The sequence below is a fragment of the Heloderma suspectum genome, chromosome 2, assembly GCF_057233095.1.
Source record: "Heloderma suspectum isolate Gila_16-S chromosome 2, 16-S_ref, whole genome shotgun sequence".
Classification (NCBI taxonomy): domain Eukaryota; kingdom Metazoa; phylum Chordata; class Lepidosauria; order Squamata; family Helodermatidae; genus Heloderma; species Heloderma suspectum.
The window spans coordinates 85,195,310-85,213,015 of NC_139459.1; the positions used below are offsets into that span (position 1 = coordinate 85,195,310).

Consider the following 17,706-nt stretch of genomic DNA (forward strand, 5'->3'; position numbering starts at 1 on the left):
AAGATTTCTGGGTACCTTTTTAAAAATATAATTCCTGTAAAACTACGATTCCTTTGTACAATTACAGTGTCCCACCCCTACCCCCGGTGAGGGGGAGGCTGTTGAAGTGAAACTGATTTAAAGCAAGTTACATCTGCAGGATCGATGTGGCCTGAACATACATGTTGGAAACCATGGGTTGGATCCAGACGTAGTCATACTTAAAGTAGGCCCGCTGGGACATCAGTGCAACTTAAGTTAGTCCTGAATATCTGAAGTCCCATTGATTGAAGTACGACTAAGTCTGGATCCAAACCAGTACCTTTAAAAGTCGGAGCCTGGGCACACATTTCACTGTGGTGGTTGTTCTTGGTTCAGCTTGAAAGAGGAAGATATTCCAAAACAATGATTAAAATGGGTTAGGAGCAGGCAACACCTTGGGAAGACTGCAGCCGGGAAACATGGCTAAGAAATGCATCAGATAAATAACTAAACAGGATCCCAGTTGTCCTTCTGCCTTTAAGAGAGGCAGTAGGCTCTGTTTAGCAGAGACAGCTTGCTTATTTTTCTTTCTCTTCTGGGAACTACCCCTTGAAGCAGTCCTCTTGGTGTGAGGACCAGAAAGGACTTCATTTTCAGTCATCTAGAAAGGGGATACATTGGAACTCTTCCTCTATTTGGCTCATTGTTGATACTAATGTCTCTTGCTATCAGAACAAAGGACAGTTGAATAGGGGAAAAAAATTGCTGGGGAATAGTGAGAGTTGTGGGACTTTTTTCTGTCTAAACATGCATTGGATTGCACCCTAAATCACTTAGACGTTTGGATTGTCCTTATGGCTATGCAACATGCACTATAGGTTTTCTGTTTTGCCACCTAAGTGAAAACAGCTTCTTTGTTATTCCCTTTCAGAAAAGCTTCCCCGTTCATTGAATTCTTTCCTTACAAATGCTGCTGTTCATAAATGTACACCAATTCTGGGAGTTCAGAAAGGAGAGGGCTTAGGCAGAATGGCATTTCTAAAGGGTCTATTGAGGAGAATAAAGTAACCTAAATCTGCCTCTGCAGTAATTTGCATGTAAAACTAGGACAAGCACTAGGACAAGCACACACACACACACAAGATAGGTAAAGTAATCTCTTTCATTGGACAAATCTTTGGTGTAAGAGTCTGCTTGCAGAAACTGGCACAGTAGAGAAGATCATGTTACTTATATTGTAACTTCCTCTCGCTCTTGCTTAAGCACTGATGTTTGTTCTTTCCAGCCTGGTGGGTGCAACTTGGCTCAAATTCAGCCTCTGAGGGTGCATTTGAGTCTTAAAATCTGTTTTTAATTTTTTTTAAAATAAGTTAAGCCTCTACTCCATATAGGCTTTGAAAAAGGGTTAAAAGATTGGAAAATGGTAAAAAGAAAACTCTCGCTAGTCTTTTCAAGGAATTATTTTGTGAATTATTTCAGTCAATATATTAGCCAAATCTGTTTCCCCTCCCCCCATATTTACAGGTAGCTATTCACACTAGAAGGACAACATGTCTACTAAATCTATAATTTTCACAAGCTTAATAAAATTAAAACTGGCCATCTGAAATTAAAATAACTCAATTTTATTGTGTTAAAGTAAGCCAATTATACTGTGGCCCTGTACCAAATTGCATATTTCTGTCACCGACCTCAGTATTGAATATGCTGGCCAGCAGTTTATGAGGACTTTCTGTCAGGCAAGTGGGCAGTAGCTTTGGAATTGCATCCTGCCCATAGTGTGGTGGTTGGCTTACTTTTCTAGCAGTGAGTGAGGCATGAACGTCTTCCTTTATTTAGAATATTTATATACCACTTCCCATTTTAAAAATCCTGAAGCGGTTTACAACATAACACAAAACAATTACACAGTTATAAAAGCACAACAACATTAGAAACAAGTTAATGGTTGGGAAAAACCAGGGTAAACAAGTAAGTTTTTAATAAACATCGAAAGTACATGGTCATCGGTGCCTGATGAAACATAGCAGATCTCCCTTTATGGCTACAGAGTCATGGATAAAAATGTATACCAAGAATATAAAATTATATATCACATAGTCATTACAGAGACAGACGAAACTGTGTCTCTCCCTAATAAAAGAAACAGGATGTATTTATTCAGACTGAAAATTGAAGAACAAAGAAAATACACTACACATGCTCAGAAACCAATTACTACTCAGTAACAGTCTTATCAGCACAGCGGCCTTCTTATCTTTAGGGATGAGTTACTTTGGTGGATAAGAATTTCTTGCTTATGAGCAAGTTACAATTACCTTCCCATGATCACACACACGCTCTCTCTCTCTCAATCCCATCAGGCACCTCGCCTGAACCAAACTACTTACAATGGCTAGTCAGGCCTACTTTCACAAGAAAGAAAGAGAGAGCTGCCATTAAAAAAAAATCTGTTGGCACTTTGGGAATTCCAGTAGATTATGAAGGGATTGAACTGAAATAGATGAATAGCTGGGATTTGTCTGCCCTGGAATGAATGTTATGGTCTATAGTCAAAGCTTTGCCCCTAAGGAGCTGCCTGAATTTCTCTTTCCAATTCTGGAAAAGCAATATTCTGTATTTTGACATGTGGGATCTAACCGTAGTCCTTTCAGTACCGAAAGTAACACCCTTTGAATATTTCAAAGATGAAGGGTCCTATAGAATTGTTAAGGTAACTGGTACTTTCATGATATTCAACAAACACAGAGAATGTCTTCAAGAATAATTCTGTGCCATTCAGTCAATTTTGTTTTATTTTTTTCTGTACAGCTTATAAAAATAGGTTCAGATGTAGAAGTTATACTCAGAAAATCTGTCATTCAGGGTGTTCATGTGGACTCCAACAGACTCTGTAAGTAAAGAAACTTCATTTTGGAAAGTTGTAAATGCTACATATCTGCTTAACACTGAATAATGCAAGGTTTGTTCACCATATGCTACTTGTGAGTCATTGGTACATACAGGTACATGCATTTATAACTATGGCATTAGGGCAGCAGTCCTAAACACTCTTACCATGGAGTGAATCCCATTGAACTCAGTGAGATTTACTTCTGAGTAGAGACGCATAGGATTGCAGTGTAAACCAGATTTCAGATTTATAGTGTTTTCCTTCATCTTTGTTTTTGGTTCTGATTATTAGGTGCTCTTCCAGGTGCCAGGTTAATTTGGGACCAGCGAGCTGAGCCATCAGTGGCTCAGAAAAGCAATACTGGTTTGGTAGTCCATCTAGTTTTGGACAGTACTGAATAGATTTGAAATTCATGGGAGATGTGCCAATATAACTCAGTTTTGTTGTTTCACTTCCACAAAATTTGTTTCATTATCTCTAGTTCCATCTGTAATTAGTATTCCTTCTATATGCACACCTCAAAACTTATTTTTTGTTTTTGAGGGTAGGATATTTCTAGTCTTCTTAATTTTGGCAGTTCTACTATTCCCATGAATATCTTTTCTGTAATATTGTATCTCATGGGTTCATTAGATATATGAATCTGAAAGTTGCCCAATAAAAGAAGTATGTGCATATTTGCTATACGTACATCTGTAGCCTATACTTTCTGAGCCATGTGGGATATGTAACAATCCATATTTTAAAGTATAAGGTATTACCATGGTTGACATTAAACAATCCACTTCATCCTAAATGAGCATCGATTCAGATTGTAGTTGCTCACTTGGAGACTTCCAATAGTATTTCAAATTAATTCTGGCAAATAGGACAAAACTGAGCCACCCATATCTCAAACTCCAGTTCTGAGGTTGCAAGTCTTGCTGAGTAGAAGCAAGTGTGCTTAAAGAGAAGGGCAGCATTGCACCAGTACATGGGTTGTGTACGTAGCCTTGATACATAGAAAGCTACACCACTTGTTAGCTCAGTACTCTACGCTGACGGGCAGCAGCTTTCCAGGGTTTCAGGCAGGAGTTTTTCCCAGCCCTGCCTGGAGATGCTAGGAATTGAGCCTGGGCTCCTGGGACTTGTTGCATGCAAAGACTATGCTCTTAACACTGAACTATGGCCTGTGTCCCATTCCTCCCATCCCTTTTTGCAAGAAATATACTTATTTTTAAGCTGCTTCCTTCTTAGGCAGAAATGACAACATTGGCTTCTTCTGGCAGCTGGAAAGAGGAAGGAAAAGAAGCAACAGAGCGGAAGATTTTTTTGTGTGCTTAGGGGCCCATGAAGCTTGGCAGCACTGCAAGTAATCTTGTCCTTGGCCTGGTCCCAGTGGGCACAACGTGACTCTAGTTCTACAAGTAAATTGTCAGGATTTACCCATTCAAGTTGTCATCCAGCAGTGTTTGCTTAAAATGAATTGTCAGCATTGCTGTTGGAGATGTGCAGCACAATCCTACATGTGTTTAATCAGATGTAAGGGCCATCCCCCTCTCAACTGGCTACTCCTCCACTGTACCAAATATGCCATCTTTTTCCTTCCCTATATCTTTCTCTGTTTTCTTCCTTCCCTTCTTTTTTTAAGCACACCACCACCCTAAACTTTTTTTTTTAAGTAGATGGAGAGTAGTGGTGGAATCCCTGGTGCATCTCAGCTCAGCATGTGTTACAACCCACCATGTGAAGAGCAAATGTAGAGTGTGTGTCATATAGAATTGGCATCAGGCTGACGTTTTCCTCCATCATCTGCTAACTGATCCTTTCTTACCTAGTGATAGCTGGGATTCCAGCTGCAACCATCTGCATGCAAGGTATCCGCTCTGTGGTCCCATCTCCTGATACCTTGAGCTTAACAGATTTCTGGGCCTTTTGATTTGTACAAGCTGCCCTTCCACTCCAAGACTAGTGCTAATACAGAGAGTGTATGATAGGATTGCAGGTTTTGTCTCTAGGCTTTTAAGTAGGGCTACAGAAACTAATCTGACAGCCTTGAGGAGCATTGGTTGCTTAAGATGCCAGATGGTCAGAACTTGGGTAGAGAGAAAGACTGATAAGGAACAGCACAGTCAAACAGAACCTAACTGGCTGCTCTGATACTGGCTGTATAAGTTAAGAAAACTTACACAGACAGGTAAGTAAGGCAGTAACCCTCACTATAGAATGAAGCTATATTAATTGAAGGCAGTTGTTCACTAATATTAAAAATTGTTTTTCTCTCACTGGACAGCAAGAAATAGCATAGTGCCGCAACAGTAACAAATTGCTAAAGTCCTTGCTAATTATGTTGGGTACTTCCAGATGGAGGACTCCTAACACTATCAATTAAAAGACATTGTGCAACAATTCTGCCTTTCCCTCCTTTGTGGATTTTCTGTCATAAGAAGAAAGACAAAAGAAGTTGTGGGAAACACTGCAGGGTTACAAGTGGAAGTCAAGAACATCTGGACCTGTAAATGGAACACAGGAAACTGCTGTATTACAGCAGAACTTTGGTCCATCTAGTTCAGTATTGGCAGCACTGACTGGCAGCAGTGGCTCTCCAGGGTTTCAGGCAGGATTCTTTCCTAGCCCTACCTGGAGATGCTGGGGATTGAACCTGGGACCTTCTGCATGCCAAGCATGGGCTCTACCACTGAGCTATGGCCCCTCCCTCGAGGCAGGGTGATTGCACAATAAAAAGTCTTGCCCAAAAACACTCACTATTACAGTGTCCAAAATGTAAAGAACTGCTCTTTCCAGTGGACAGGAAATTTTAAAAGATGTGTAGAAAAACAGCTGATCTCTCTTTATAAAAATCATGTAAAATCTTACAGGAAGTGTTCCTCTCTTCCAGTGCTTATCCCAAGAAAAGAGATGCTGCTGGAGAACATGTCTTTCTGCGACACACCAAAACAGAAGTCATGAATTGGAGGCAATAAAATGCCATGTCAATTGTTAACGATGCCATGTGATTCCTTTGCAAACTAAGATTTCCTGTAATATCACCCTAAACAAAGCCTTTTAAAAACAAATATTTATTGTATTCGTCTTCAGACTAAAAGCAGAAAATACTCAGTATTGTTGGTGGATACTGGAAGTTAATTTGGTTTTATGTATTTTGAGTGAGTCAAAACTACTTTCAAGCCTTTCCATAACTTTCATTACTCCATTGGAAAAGATACATTTTTCATATGTGCAACAAACATATATACTTTCCCCACCATCACCAAAACATGCCAATCAATTGGTAACCTTTAGTTCAGAGTTTAAAAATATTTCAATATTTGGGAGTGGGGGTTGGATTTTAAAATATAATTGGGCCTGGGGGTTTGGGAAAAGAGTGGCAGAAACGTCCAAATAAATTATCAAACTTTGGGTTTTTCTGTCAATATTAAAAGGTACACAAAGTCATATAATTAAAACCAGGTTTATATACATTATTTTAAGGCTTTATGCTTGAGGAATGGACTGTTGTTAGAAGTATGTAACATACATGTTTACTCAGAAGTAAATTCCATTTAATTCAATGGGACTTCCTCACAGGTAAATGGGTATAGGATTGCTATGTCAGTTTCTCCCCCCCCCCCCCCGCCCGTCTCATCATAACATTGAAGCTAAGCCTGAGTATATTTGATATTTTCTGTATAGGTACAAGAGTGACTTGTCCCTGTGGTATTAATGCTTATCATGCAACAGTGTCTTGATAACTGTGTAAATATAATGGAGAAGGAGAGATCCTTAGAGCAGGATGAAAAACCTTTATTCCTAATACAGTGACTAGAATGGTGCAGTTGATTGACTGACTGAACCACGTCTCAAGAAAATTCTGGTTTAGTCAGTTCCACTCCTAAGGCAAACAACAACAGTGTGCTGGAGCCTGGGAGGCACACTGAGGTATTTAGAACTGTGTGACGGTTGTGAATATCTGGGTCCCTTCATGATGGAGAGGCTGGTACATTTGGTGCCAGTTGCAAGGGTGGTGGGGTTTGTTTTGGTTTTTTGTGGATAAAATATCTCATATCCGTATTTTAGGTTGTCTATATTAGAAGCATCCAGGTCCTATTCTTACCAGGTTTCTTGGGAAGTATTTAAATTGTTGGCAGGTGTTTTTAATGTGTGCATGTTTTTGCGTTTTAATATATGTTTGTTCCGTATTTCCTGTGTTGTGAAGCTGCGCTGAGTTCCCAATGAGCAGAAGCATGGGGTATGAATAAAATTATTTATTTATTTATTGTATCTGAGAATGTGGACAGGGTGCTTCTTGGTGATGCCTGTGCCATTTTGTGCCTGCTTTATTAATGCTAGCCTTGGCTTGTGGTTGTCTGCTGCAGGGGATTGGCCCAGGTCCAGAAGATTATTCCTGCTTCCTTAAATGAGGGCACTTTCTCCATAGGTGTTTATTTATTATAGGGCTTTCTCTCCTGCCTTTCACTTAACCACAGGGTGCTTAAGGCAGCTACAGTTAATTAAAAATAACCCAAAGGATAAAACTTAGTTGTTGTGTTTAAATGCAAATTGTCAATGGTCAGGCCAAAACAATGTCTTTAGCCAGCATTGGAAGACTGATCTTGGGCAAGCCAGATGGATTTCCCTGGGCAGGGAGTCCCACCTGCTATGTGCTGCAATGTAGAAGGCTTTTTCCAACCATACTTCAGATTAATCTTCCCCAACCTGGTGCCTTCCAAATGTTTGGGACTTTAACTCACATTACCTCCAGCCAGCATGGCCCATAGTCAGGAATTCTGGAAGTTAAAGCCCAAAAGATCTGGAGGGCACCAGGCTGAGGAAGGCTGCTTCAGATAGTGAGTAGACACACAGAAGGGCTTATCCCACCGAACTCAGTGGATGGGCAGGAGGAGGCAGTCCTTTAGGCATGCCTTTGAATTATACCCAGAAATGGACTAGTGGCCGGTGAAGATGCTATAAAACAGGAGCCACATGATCCATGAAACCAGCTCAAAATGTTTGCCCTTGCATTCTGTACTGGATCTGGCATTTCCAAATGCCCTTGAATAGTAAATGAAGTTCTGTTTAGAGCTCTGTTAAAGAAGCCCTCACTAGATCCTTGTGAATGACATAACTAGGAGTAAGTTTCTAATGTGTTTTTCCTAGGTCAGGTTCTAGAGCAGGTGGTGGCTGGCAGCTTCAAGCCCTCCTGGAGGAAATTGATATTCTAGATCCATTGCTTCTGGTCAGTGTTTGGGACTGAAACTACTCTGATTACCCGGTGATGGCCTTTGAGCAATTAACTTCTTGCCAGCTTCAGGTATCTTTCTGTAAAATGGAGTGTTTGACCTGTTCACATGTTGGTTGTGAGAATGAGAGAAGAACGAGACCATGCTATAGAAATGAAAAATACCTATCAGAGAGTGAAGGCTGATCTAGCATGTGTACTTGTAAGAACATAAGAAGAGCCATGCTGGATCAGACCAAGGGTCTATCTAGTCCAGCATTCTGTTCGCACAGTGGCCAAAGAGCTGTTGACCAGGAAACTGCAAGCAGGACTTCTGATTCCAGTGTATATTAAACAATATATATTTTTGTCTGACTCCTAATTCTGTTGAATAATTTGATTGCATTAATTTCATCCATTCACATCAGGAATATAGGGCTACCAACCTGCATCCTTCCTCAGAAAAATGCCTTTCTTTATAGTTAAGGTGCTGCCGGAACTTTAAAACAGAGGTGGGCAAAAACCTCAAGCTTGTGGCATCTACTTACCTACCACCACTGCATATACAAGTACAAATCTATATCTGCATTACTACAGATCAGGGATTCTAATACCAAACTCTAAAACTGGACAGTAGAGCTGCGCAAAGACGTGGTCAAAAGCAACCAGCTGATACTCAAGGTCAGCCATGGCAGATATATTTTTTCATTTTTTACTTGCAATTTTTAAGCTATTGAGAGTCAGAAACCCTTTGAGATATTCTACCAGTCACTCAGATCTACCTGTGCACTCCGATCTACCACTGGCCTGCCCCACTTTAAAACCGTCTGTATTCGTACTACCTTTTAAAATTTAGTTTTGACCCTGAGTTGATGACGTTGCTCAATTATTTTTACTAACAGTACAATTCTGTGTAAGGTGCCATTAAGTTTAATGTGGCTAACGCCCAGGTAAGTATGTATAGCATTGCAGCCTAAACCTACTTTTTCCCTTTAATACGCTCTTTGGATTGAAAGTTTTAGTATCTGTCCACAAAGGTGTTTGAGCAAGAATTGTTTACAAAACCTAGAGATGCCCACAGCAGATGGTGCTCTTTATTTAAATTAAGGAAGCAGGCTTTAAAATGAGTTCACAACTGCATCCTATATGTATTTTGTATTCAGAAATAAGCTGCCTTTAATTCAAAAGGTGTTTTATACATGCTTTATTAAATAGAATTTACTCCATCTGTGTTCACTAAAGCTTACTCCCAAGTAAGTGCAAATAAGAATGCAGCTTTAATGAAGTTCTCTCCATTCCATTCTCTTGATTCTTTTAAAAGAGGGAATATAAACTTAAAAAACAATTACCATCTTTGCTTATGCTTTCAAGCAAATTTAATGGAGTCTTATCCGTTAATAGCACCTGCCAAATATGTTTTTTTCTTTGATAAGCCACAGGTTACCCAATTCTGATTTAATATCAATGAACAATGCAATCCTATGCATGTCTACTCAGAGGTAAGTCCCACTGAGCTGAAAGAGACTTACTCCCAGGTAAGTGTGTATAGGATTGCAGCCTTAGACTTCCCTTTTGTCTTGGTTCAGAGGATGAATATTGCTACACCTTTTAAAATATGACTCCTACAGGTATATGTTTTCATTCCTGCAATTTCCCGCCTCTAAAATGCTGAATTGGCGTCAGCCTCACAGAGCTTAACTGTAATGGTTTGCATCATATTAGATCTGTAAATAAGGCAATTTAATTTCAAGTACTGGCAGTTCCTTACACTTCCTTTGTAAAAAAATGGGAAAAATATTGACACTGGAAAACTAAAAAAAGGCCAACCAACCTTTACAGGAAGAGCAGAGTCCTTGCCTTTCCCTGCATGAGACAACTCTTTCCAAAAGGTTTCCTGGTTCTTAGCATAAAAACAGTTCACTCTGTTATGATGAATGGGAAATGCAATGTCATGATTGCAATTAAATATTTGTGTAACCTTTATCTGCTATGGCCACAATACATAGGAAATTTCTCCTGCAAAAATCCCATTAAAAAGAATGGAAACTGTACACATGCATGAATACACTTTTGCACAGATGACATGTATTTCAGTGGGAGACACTCAGGAGAATTTCTGAGGCTTGTGACCCATGTATAGTAGTCCTTGCATCCGATAGTAATTGGGATCTATATATTTTTAGTAAATAGGGGAAATAGACCATCATTTTTTATTAACTGTATTTCTGAAGTTATATTTATATCTTGCTTTTTGACCCCAAAGTGCTCTCAAAGCACTTAACAGTTGTTGTTGTTCAGTCGTGTCCGACTGTGTCCCTCCACATGTTTTTGCCTACAACTCCCCTCACCATTGGCTAGGGCTGATGGGAATTTTAGGCCAAAACGTCTGGGAAGTCACAAGTTGCCCACCCCTGTACTGGGGTGTGGATTATGATGCCCCTCAAGCTTGAAGCAATTAGTGTCTTGAAATCAAATTGATTCACCATTTGGCTGTATGCCGTTTCCTTTCTGAACTTGTTCTCTCCTCTCTGTACGCTGAGCTTTAGGATTGTAACCTGCAAGCCTACAAAAGTAGGAAATGGTCAGAACTGGTCTAGCCATGAATGTGTCGTAACGGCCAATGTTCCACATTAGCTGTCTTACACTGAGTCAAACCATTGGTCCATCTTGCTCAGTATTGCCTCCAGCATTTCAGTCCAGAGTCTCTCCCGGCCCTATCTGAAGGTGCTGGGGATTGAGTCTGGGGTGTCTGCAGGCAAAGCTTGTGCTTTACCACTGAGCTACAATACTTCCTGTGGCCCAGTGGAGTTACCAGCACTGATGTCGTGCTGCTAAAGCACCCTGGATAGGCATATGCTTCACACTGGATCTTCCAGCACTAGTTAGATCCATTTTCTAACACTCATTTAGAACTGGATATGTTGTGGAAATGGCTCGGGAATATTTCCCACTCTAAAATCTGCACTAGAAGCAATTGGAGGGAAAATATATTCCTATTCCATTCACATCCCATCTTTTCACCATACATGGTCATCTCTATTTTCATCCTCACAACAACCCTGTGAGGTAGGTTGGGTTGAGGGTTGGTGACTGGCCCAAGGTCGGTCAGTGAGCTTCATGGCCAAGTGGGGATTTGAACCTGGGGTTCCCCACTCCATGTCCAACATAACTACTATACCACACTGGCTCGCTAGGCTGAAGGCAGCATTGGTAGGACTGACCGGAAAAGCGCCACTAGTTGAGTGCTAGTTTAAGCCCAGTGTGTGTCTTCCAAAATTCTTGAGACCTTCACTGCAGTTCACTCTCATCTTCACTTCTGGCTTTTCTGAGATTACAGTGGCCATTTCCCTACATGCATTTTCACAACCAAAATCAGGAAATGTGACCTTGAAATCAGCCCAGAAGGAACAGTCACAAAGGCTGCAATTCTATACTCACCTGGAAGGAAGGCCCATTGAACTCTGCGGGACTTGCTTCTTAGACAGGCATAGGATTGTGCTATAAATGGGTGGACTCACTGATGTACTGTGAAAGGAAATTCTTCTTGGTGGAAGATGGTCCTCGGAAGCAGCCTTGCTTCAGTGACTCCTGTACCTTCTCTTACATGCTCTTTGTATACTAGACCTGCAGTGGTGGGGAAGAGGTTTTGAGGTCCCCTTTAACAGGCATAATCTGGGGTGTTAAATACTATAGTCAAGACATTCATATTGCACGCGTGTGCACACACAGAGGAGAACCTCTTTGTGAACCGCCCAGAGAGCTTCGGCTATTGGGCGGTATAGAAATGAAATAAATAAATAAAGGAGAGAGCAAATCTAATAAGACAGCACTGTTTTTGATCGCTTTATTTTTGTTCTCATGGATATTTTCTGCATTTCATCTTGTTTCATTTGCATCTTGCTGGCCAATCTGTAGCCTGGAGTCAATTCTTGTGGTTCATATATGGTGCATGAAATTCGAATGAATTGGAAAGAAGAAAAAGCAGCACCCTTCCACATAGCAGAGAATGTCTGAGACAAACAGAAACCTTGTCAGACGGTCGTTTCCCCTTGCACAATTTCAAATGCTGACTGTGTTATGCAGCTACCATCTGACTAAAGCCGGGGTTAAATGATGTCCTGAGCAAGAATATACTTGGAGAAGGAAAAACAAGTCTTGTTCTCATCTGGAGAGGCTCTTGCAAGTGTTCCCTTTTTTACTGGCATAAAATGGTTGGGTGTTTAGTTCTAGTATCTAATCCTCTATGGAGTTCTTCCTCAAGATTTCAAGCTTGATTTTAGAAGCCCAAAGAGAAGAGTGCCTTGCATTACCTAACTTGGTACCCTCCAGATGTGTTGGACTACAGCTCCCAACATCTCGCAGCCAGTCAACACATCTGGAGAGCTATGGGTTGGGGAAGGCTGAGGTTAAGTATGTGTGAGCCTCTCTGCAGTCATTGCTTCAAAGTGGGCAGTTGACCAAAGAAAACAGAGCTGTGACACTCACAGTAATGCAAAACAAATGAGAACATGAATGAGGATGAGAACATTAACATTCAGAGAACAGGAAAACAAGACCAAACCAGAGACCACAAAATAAAGCATTGTCATCATGCTGCTTCTTAATTTTCAGAGGGTATCTGTCCCCTTCCTTCCTAACATTGCTGAGTGTGGATAATTCTATGGAAGCTTCACCCCAAACTCCTCTCCGACCCTCCCTTTTGGGTCTCGCAAGTGGAAGGGTAGCTGCTTGTGGTCTTTTGCAACTGTGTACCCATGTACGTCTAACAGCAGGGCTGGTAACAGCAGGGCTGGTGACAGCAGTCTCACGTGATATGACACGTGATGGCTCCTAGTCCCCAAAACAGCAGTGTTGCCTGTTAATGCGCAACAAGAGGGCTGAAGTGTGCCTTGAAAAGTGAAGCCACTGTGGTTCCCCTTGGAGTTAGGAGACCTTAGGCAGCATTGATTTGTCCCGTTGACCCCTGCTTTGCTAATATATGGGCAGTGACATCCCAAGGGATGGAGTAAATAAGGAAACATGGGATTCCCTGATGCAGTTTACACTACAGATGAGAGACATAGGGCCAAACAGACTTTAAATGTGTTTCTAGCAGTGATGTTGCCTTTTCATTTTTACTCTAGACTAGGTGCAAAGGGCCTAGTGCAAATCTTAAAAGGCCTGCTACCCCCCCTTTCATGCTAGGGTCCCAGTCTGAACTGGGAGCCCTCTGTCTACTCTAGAATAAAAATGGGAAAGGCATAGCTGCTAGTCACACATTTAAAATAATGTCTGTTTTGGTCCATGGGGAAATTCCAGAAGCATATCTGCTATCAAAAAAGCATGGCCCCATCCACACCACTACTGGAGACAATCATCCTGTTGGTTGTATTGTTTACTGTGGTTTTAATGTCTTATATACTTTGTATTGTTTTATTGTGCGCTCTTTGGTTTTAATTTTTGTGAACCACCCAGAGAGCTTCGGCTGTTGGGCGGTATAGAAATGAAATAATAATAAATGCTACAGAGTGGTAGGCAACCTGGTGCCCTCCAGTCATTTTGGATGACAGTTCCCATAATACCCATTGGCCATGTTGGTTGGGGCTGATGTGAGTTGTAGTCCAAAAATGTCTGGGGGGCACCCGTTTGCCTACAACTAACCCTGATTGTGGTCAGGGGGCAGGATCATGGTGACAGGCCCTACTCTGCCCTGACCTCCAGCCAGCTGAACTTAGCACTGAGCCTCTGTGTGTACAGCTTGTACGTGATTAGGCTCTGTGTATGTGATCGTGAACCCTCCGGAACAGGATCTCTGCTTGCGCAAAAGAACTTGTACATGGAGAAGTTGTCACATGGATATTCTGTGCGGAAATTTGGCTGAACATAAGGATGGCCTCTTGATATGAGCCTTCCCCTTGCTCCACAAGTTCATTGTACCTTGCTTGTCAGTCTAAAATGGGGCTACTTCTATTAACTGGGCTGTCCTGCCATTCCAAGGAGGAGGACTGGCCTGTGTATGTGTCTTGCAAACATAAGGTTTGCTTCCAACTTTAATCCGGCAAAAATACCGTTCACTGGGTGCTAGGTGTAAGAGAAACTGTCTTAGAGTAAGGCAGCTTTCCCCAACCAGGTGCCCTCCAGATCTATTGAATGACAACTCCCAGCACATCTGGAGGGCTGGAGTAAGGGTACACCAGAGATTGGGCTACAGTACAGAAGGGACCCTTCCCAACATATGATAATGGACTTTGGAGTGTCTAAGTTAGCTTTTCTATAGTGTAGTTTACTAGGATCAGAACAAAAGAAAGTGTTGAAAGGGCCACTGATTGCAAAAACAACTATTGACTAGGCTTGAGGGTTTTGATCAAGAAAGCAACATTGTAGCTTGCATGAGAGAGCTCAGGCAGATGCTTTGCTTACAGTAGGAATGGTTTTACTATAACTAAGCAGACGTACAAATATTTAATATCAATATCACCTTAAGATTCCTTTTTATATTGCTATATAAACATTTGTTAATAATAATACTAAATGATTGAACTAACTACCTTCATTAACTAAAAGGGAAAATGGAAAGGATTTTGGAGGCAAGAGAAAAATCAGAGTAAGGATTAATTATACACTTCTAGCCTTCAATGGACCATCATTGTGTTCGGCGGTGAATGTTCATCTGTAACCTCTGACTGACTTCAAAACATGCCAGCAAGAACAAGCTTCCTCTTATGTCATTCAGCAGTATCTGAGAGCACAGCAACAACCCATAATACTGAATCCTAGACTGTACTTACATCTCTAGCAATGTAATAAAAACGCATGCCTACCTAGCCCAATAATGATAAATTTTTATTTTGAATTGCCTACCATCTGTCATGAGCTGATAACAAAAGTTGATTGGATTCTGATTTATGGCTGTTGAAAGAAACAGACAAATGTCAAACACAATTGTAGCAAGATCTCACAAAATTGGAACTGATAAGCAACCTTGATTATATTTCTCAAGGACTGGACAGGGATTGTGACTGGATCTCATTGCAAAACATTAATGGTCTCCTATTTGGTTATGAATTGTTCTCATGATCAGATCAGCGCCCCAGCAATCAGGGTGTGTTTTGTATTGCTGTGCTCTAGTTCACACCCAGTTAACTGGGCATATCCTCCCCTGTTTATTATACACCCACACCTGTGTGTGTGTGTGTGTGTGTGTGTATGTACACACACTTCATGCATACAATGGAGCTGGATGCTGCCATAAAAATAGCTTAACTCTTTAGGTAGCCATAAGTATGGTAGAGACTTACAATGCAACTAGAATGATTCTTAACATACTCATAGGAGACCAATTCCCAGGGGCTACTCAGTTTTTCAGACAACGGTCTAAGGTTACATATGTATTTTGCTACTTAAACTACTGATCCCTTCACGGATGGTCAAGCCATATAATAGTCAACACCACATAGCAGTAAGAGATTTGTGATTATGTAGTGCATACTTGCAGGCATCTCTGTGGGACCACAAAAGCCCAAAGGGATTGAACATCTCTGCCTTTTACAACTTTTGCAAACCAACTTGTTTTCTTTCTAAGCTAAACTACTGATAAACTTTGCACTGTGCTGCATTAACATTGGCTTGTCAAGGGCCAGATGAAATTGCTTCAGGAACTGTAGACAGTGTTCAAACACACTCAGAGTTTATTTTGCATGTTTTTGTATTGGTGGTCGTCCTCGGTCTCCAAATTAGTCGAAATAAGTTAGATGGAAATGGTTTCTTTTAGTATTTTAAAGAGGAGTCGGATAACATCTCCCAAGACTGGTCTAGCCACAGAAGCAAACAAGCTGGACCAGCAACAAAATGTTGCAATGTAGAGTTCTCCTGTTCAGAGTTCTAGCCTGCCATGCCTTCTTTCAGGATATTCCACACCACCACCATGACCCAATTTTACTGAGCATGCTCAACTGTCGGGGGGGGGGGACGACTTTAGGGAAAAAACCTTAAAAAGGTGTTTCCACCTTAGGGTTTTCCCCCTAAAGGTTTTTTGTACTTCTGCAAACTGCCATTCTCCCGCTTATACCTCCCTCTTGTGCATGGATGGTGCAATTTGGGCTACATAAAGATCCACACTCAGCGAATCCACTGGTTCGCACGACTAAACATGCAATGGGTTGTTAACCATGGTTTGTTTGGGAACATGCTGGAGCAAGTGAGCATGCTGGCTCCCACCCACTCGCCTGCTTCTGGTGCACTAAACAACATATAGATGCCCCATTCTTAGGTTGCACTCTGTGCCGTGCAAACCTGGAACTGGGTTGCTGAGAAAGAAACTGCTTGTGGGTTTCCCACAGGCAGTTGGTTGGCCACTGTGTGAACAGAATACTGGGCTAGATGGACCCTGCTCTGATCCAGCATGGCTCTTCTTATGTTCTTAACGCAGAATTATAACACAATGACAAACCATGGATTCTAATTCTGGGTTGTCTTTTTTCCCTCAACAACCCAGGGTTGTGGGTTTACACATCACAGAGAACAACACAGGGATGAGGTAACACACCAGAAGTGGTGAACGCACAGGAACCAGCATGCTCGCTCACTCCCACACACTCCCAAACAACTCATGCTTAACAGACCATGGGCTGTTTAATCATGCAAATTGGGTGAATGAGTTCATTATTAGTAGATAAGTCTAGCAACTGCCTAGTTTGCCCGAATTCCAGGGGCAGCTGTTTCAGCTATGTAAATCTCTTGGAGAAAGATTTGTTTCCTGCACCTTTGGAGGAGACACACTGAGCAAGCTTTGGCAATATCCCCGTATTCCAGGAGATGTGATTAAAAGCTTTATGACCCCACCCCACTCCAAATACCAGGACATAGACAAAGTTGTAAAGAGGAGGAAATAAAGCAGCAACAGACATTAAAAATAAGGAAAAAATAGTAACACAAGTCAACTATTGATCATGCAATGTGTTTTTGTTAAGTTGATCATCTTACAGTGAGATGCAGGAGGGTACAAGACGTTAAACAAGGGCAGCCAGAAACCTTGGGCTGATCCTGTTTTCTCAATTCCTGACCTTAAGTATTTTACCACACCCCTTTTTTTCCAGAAAGCTTTCTGTCTTGCCTTCAGTATGCAAACTACATTATCTGTCCTTGTTTCATCTTTTCTGGCAAGTGGCCTTTCCACAATTTTCCCAGGGTCCATCTGAGGTAAAGTTGGGATCCAGGGTAGTTGGCTGTATGAAACTTACACAAGGCCAGCTGACAGAGAAAAACAACTAAAGGAAATGGAGGAGGTTTTAATTGCTTCCTGTACCAAGAGAATGCACCCACCTTTTGTTTCTCAGTGAATCAGTTCAGAAGAATATTTTGCTTGTTTTGTACAGTGGACTAAAACTGATGAAGTTATATTCTCTGAGAGATAGTTCTAGAGAAATAATTGTAGCGAAAGCAGCAGCTCCTTAAACTGAATGTTTTGGCATGTATGCATACCTAAACCCTTCCTACTCTCTCCTAACCATTATGTGCATGTCTTTCTGTACTACAGGGTTGTTGTTGTTCAGTCGTTAAGTCGTGTCCGACTCTTCGTGACCCCATGGACCATAGCACACCAGGCCTTCCTGTCCTCCGCTCTCTCCCGGAGTGTGTTCAAATTCATATTTATTGCATCAGTGATGCTATCTAGCCA

The 17,706-nt window shown here is 41.4% G+C and overlaps 1 protein-coding gene across 10 annotated transcripts in view; it reads left to right on the forward strand.

Annotated features, from left to right (window-relative positions):
- Positions 1 to 17,706, forward strand: part of LYRM7 (LYR motif containing 7) — a 40,794-nt gene that overhangs the window by 4,739 nt on the left and 18,349 nt on the right. For 4 of the 10 annotated variants that reach the window (XM_084834013.1, XM_084834012.1, XM_084834007.1 and 1 more), the window contains exons 4-5: positions 2,773 to 2,854; positions 7,991 to 8,144. In XM_084834013.1, coding sequence (XP_084690139.1) covers positions 2,773 to 2,854; positions 7,991 to 8,055 — 147 coding nt within the window. In that variant the 3' untranslated portion in view covers positions 8,056 to 8,144. Of the gene's footprint in view, positions 1 to 2,772; positions 2,855 to 4,090; positions 4,301 to 4,518; positions 4,711 to 5,732; positions 8,145 to 11,966; positions 14,854 to 17,706 lie in introns of those variants that run through there. The other 6 variants (XM_084834011.1, XM_084834006.1, XM_084834009.1 and 3 more) reach the window with 5 other exon arrangements.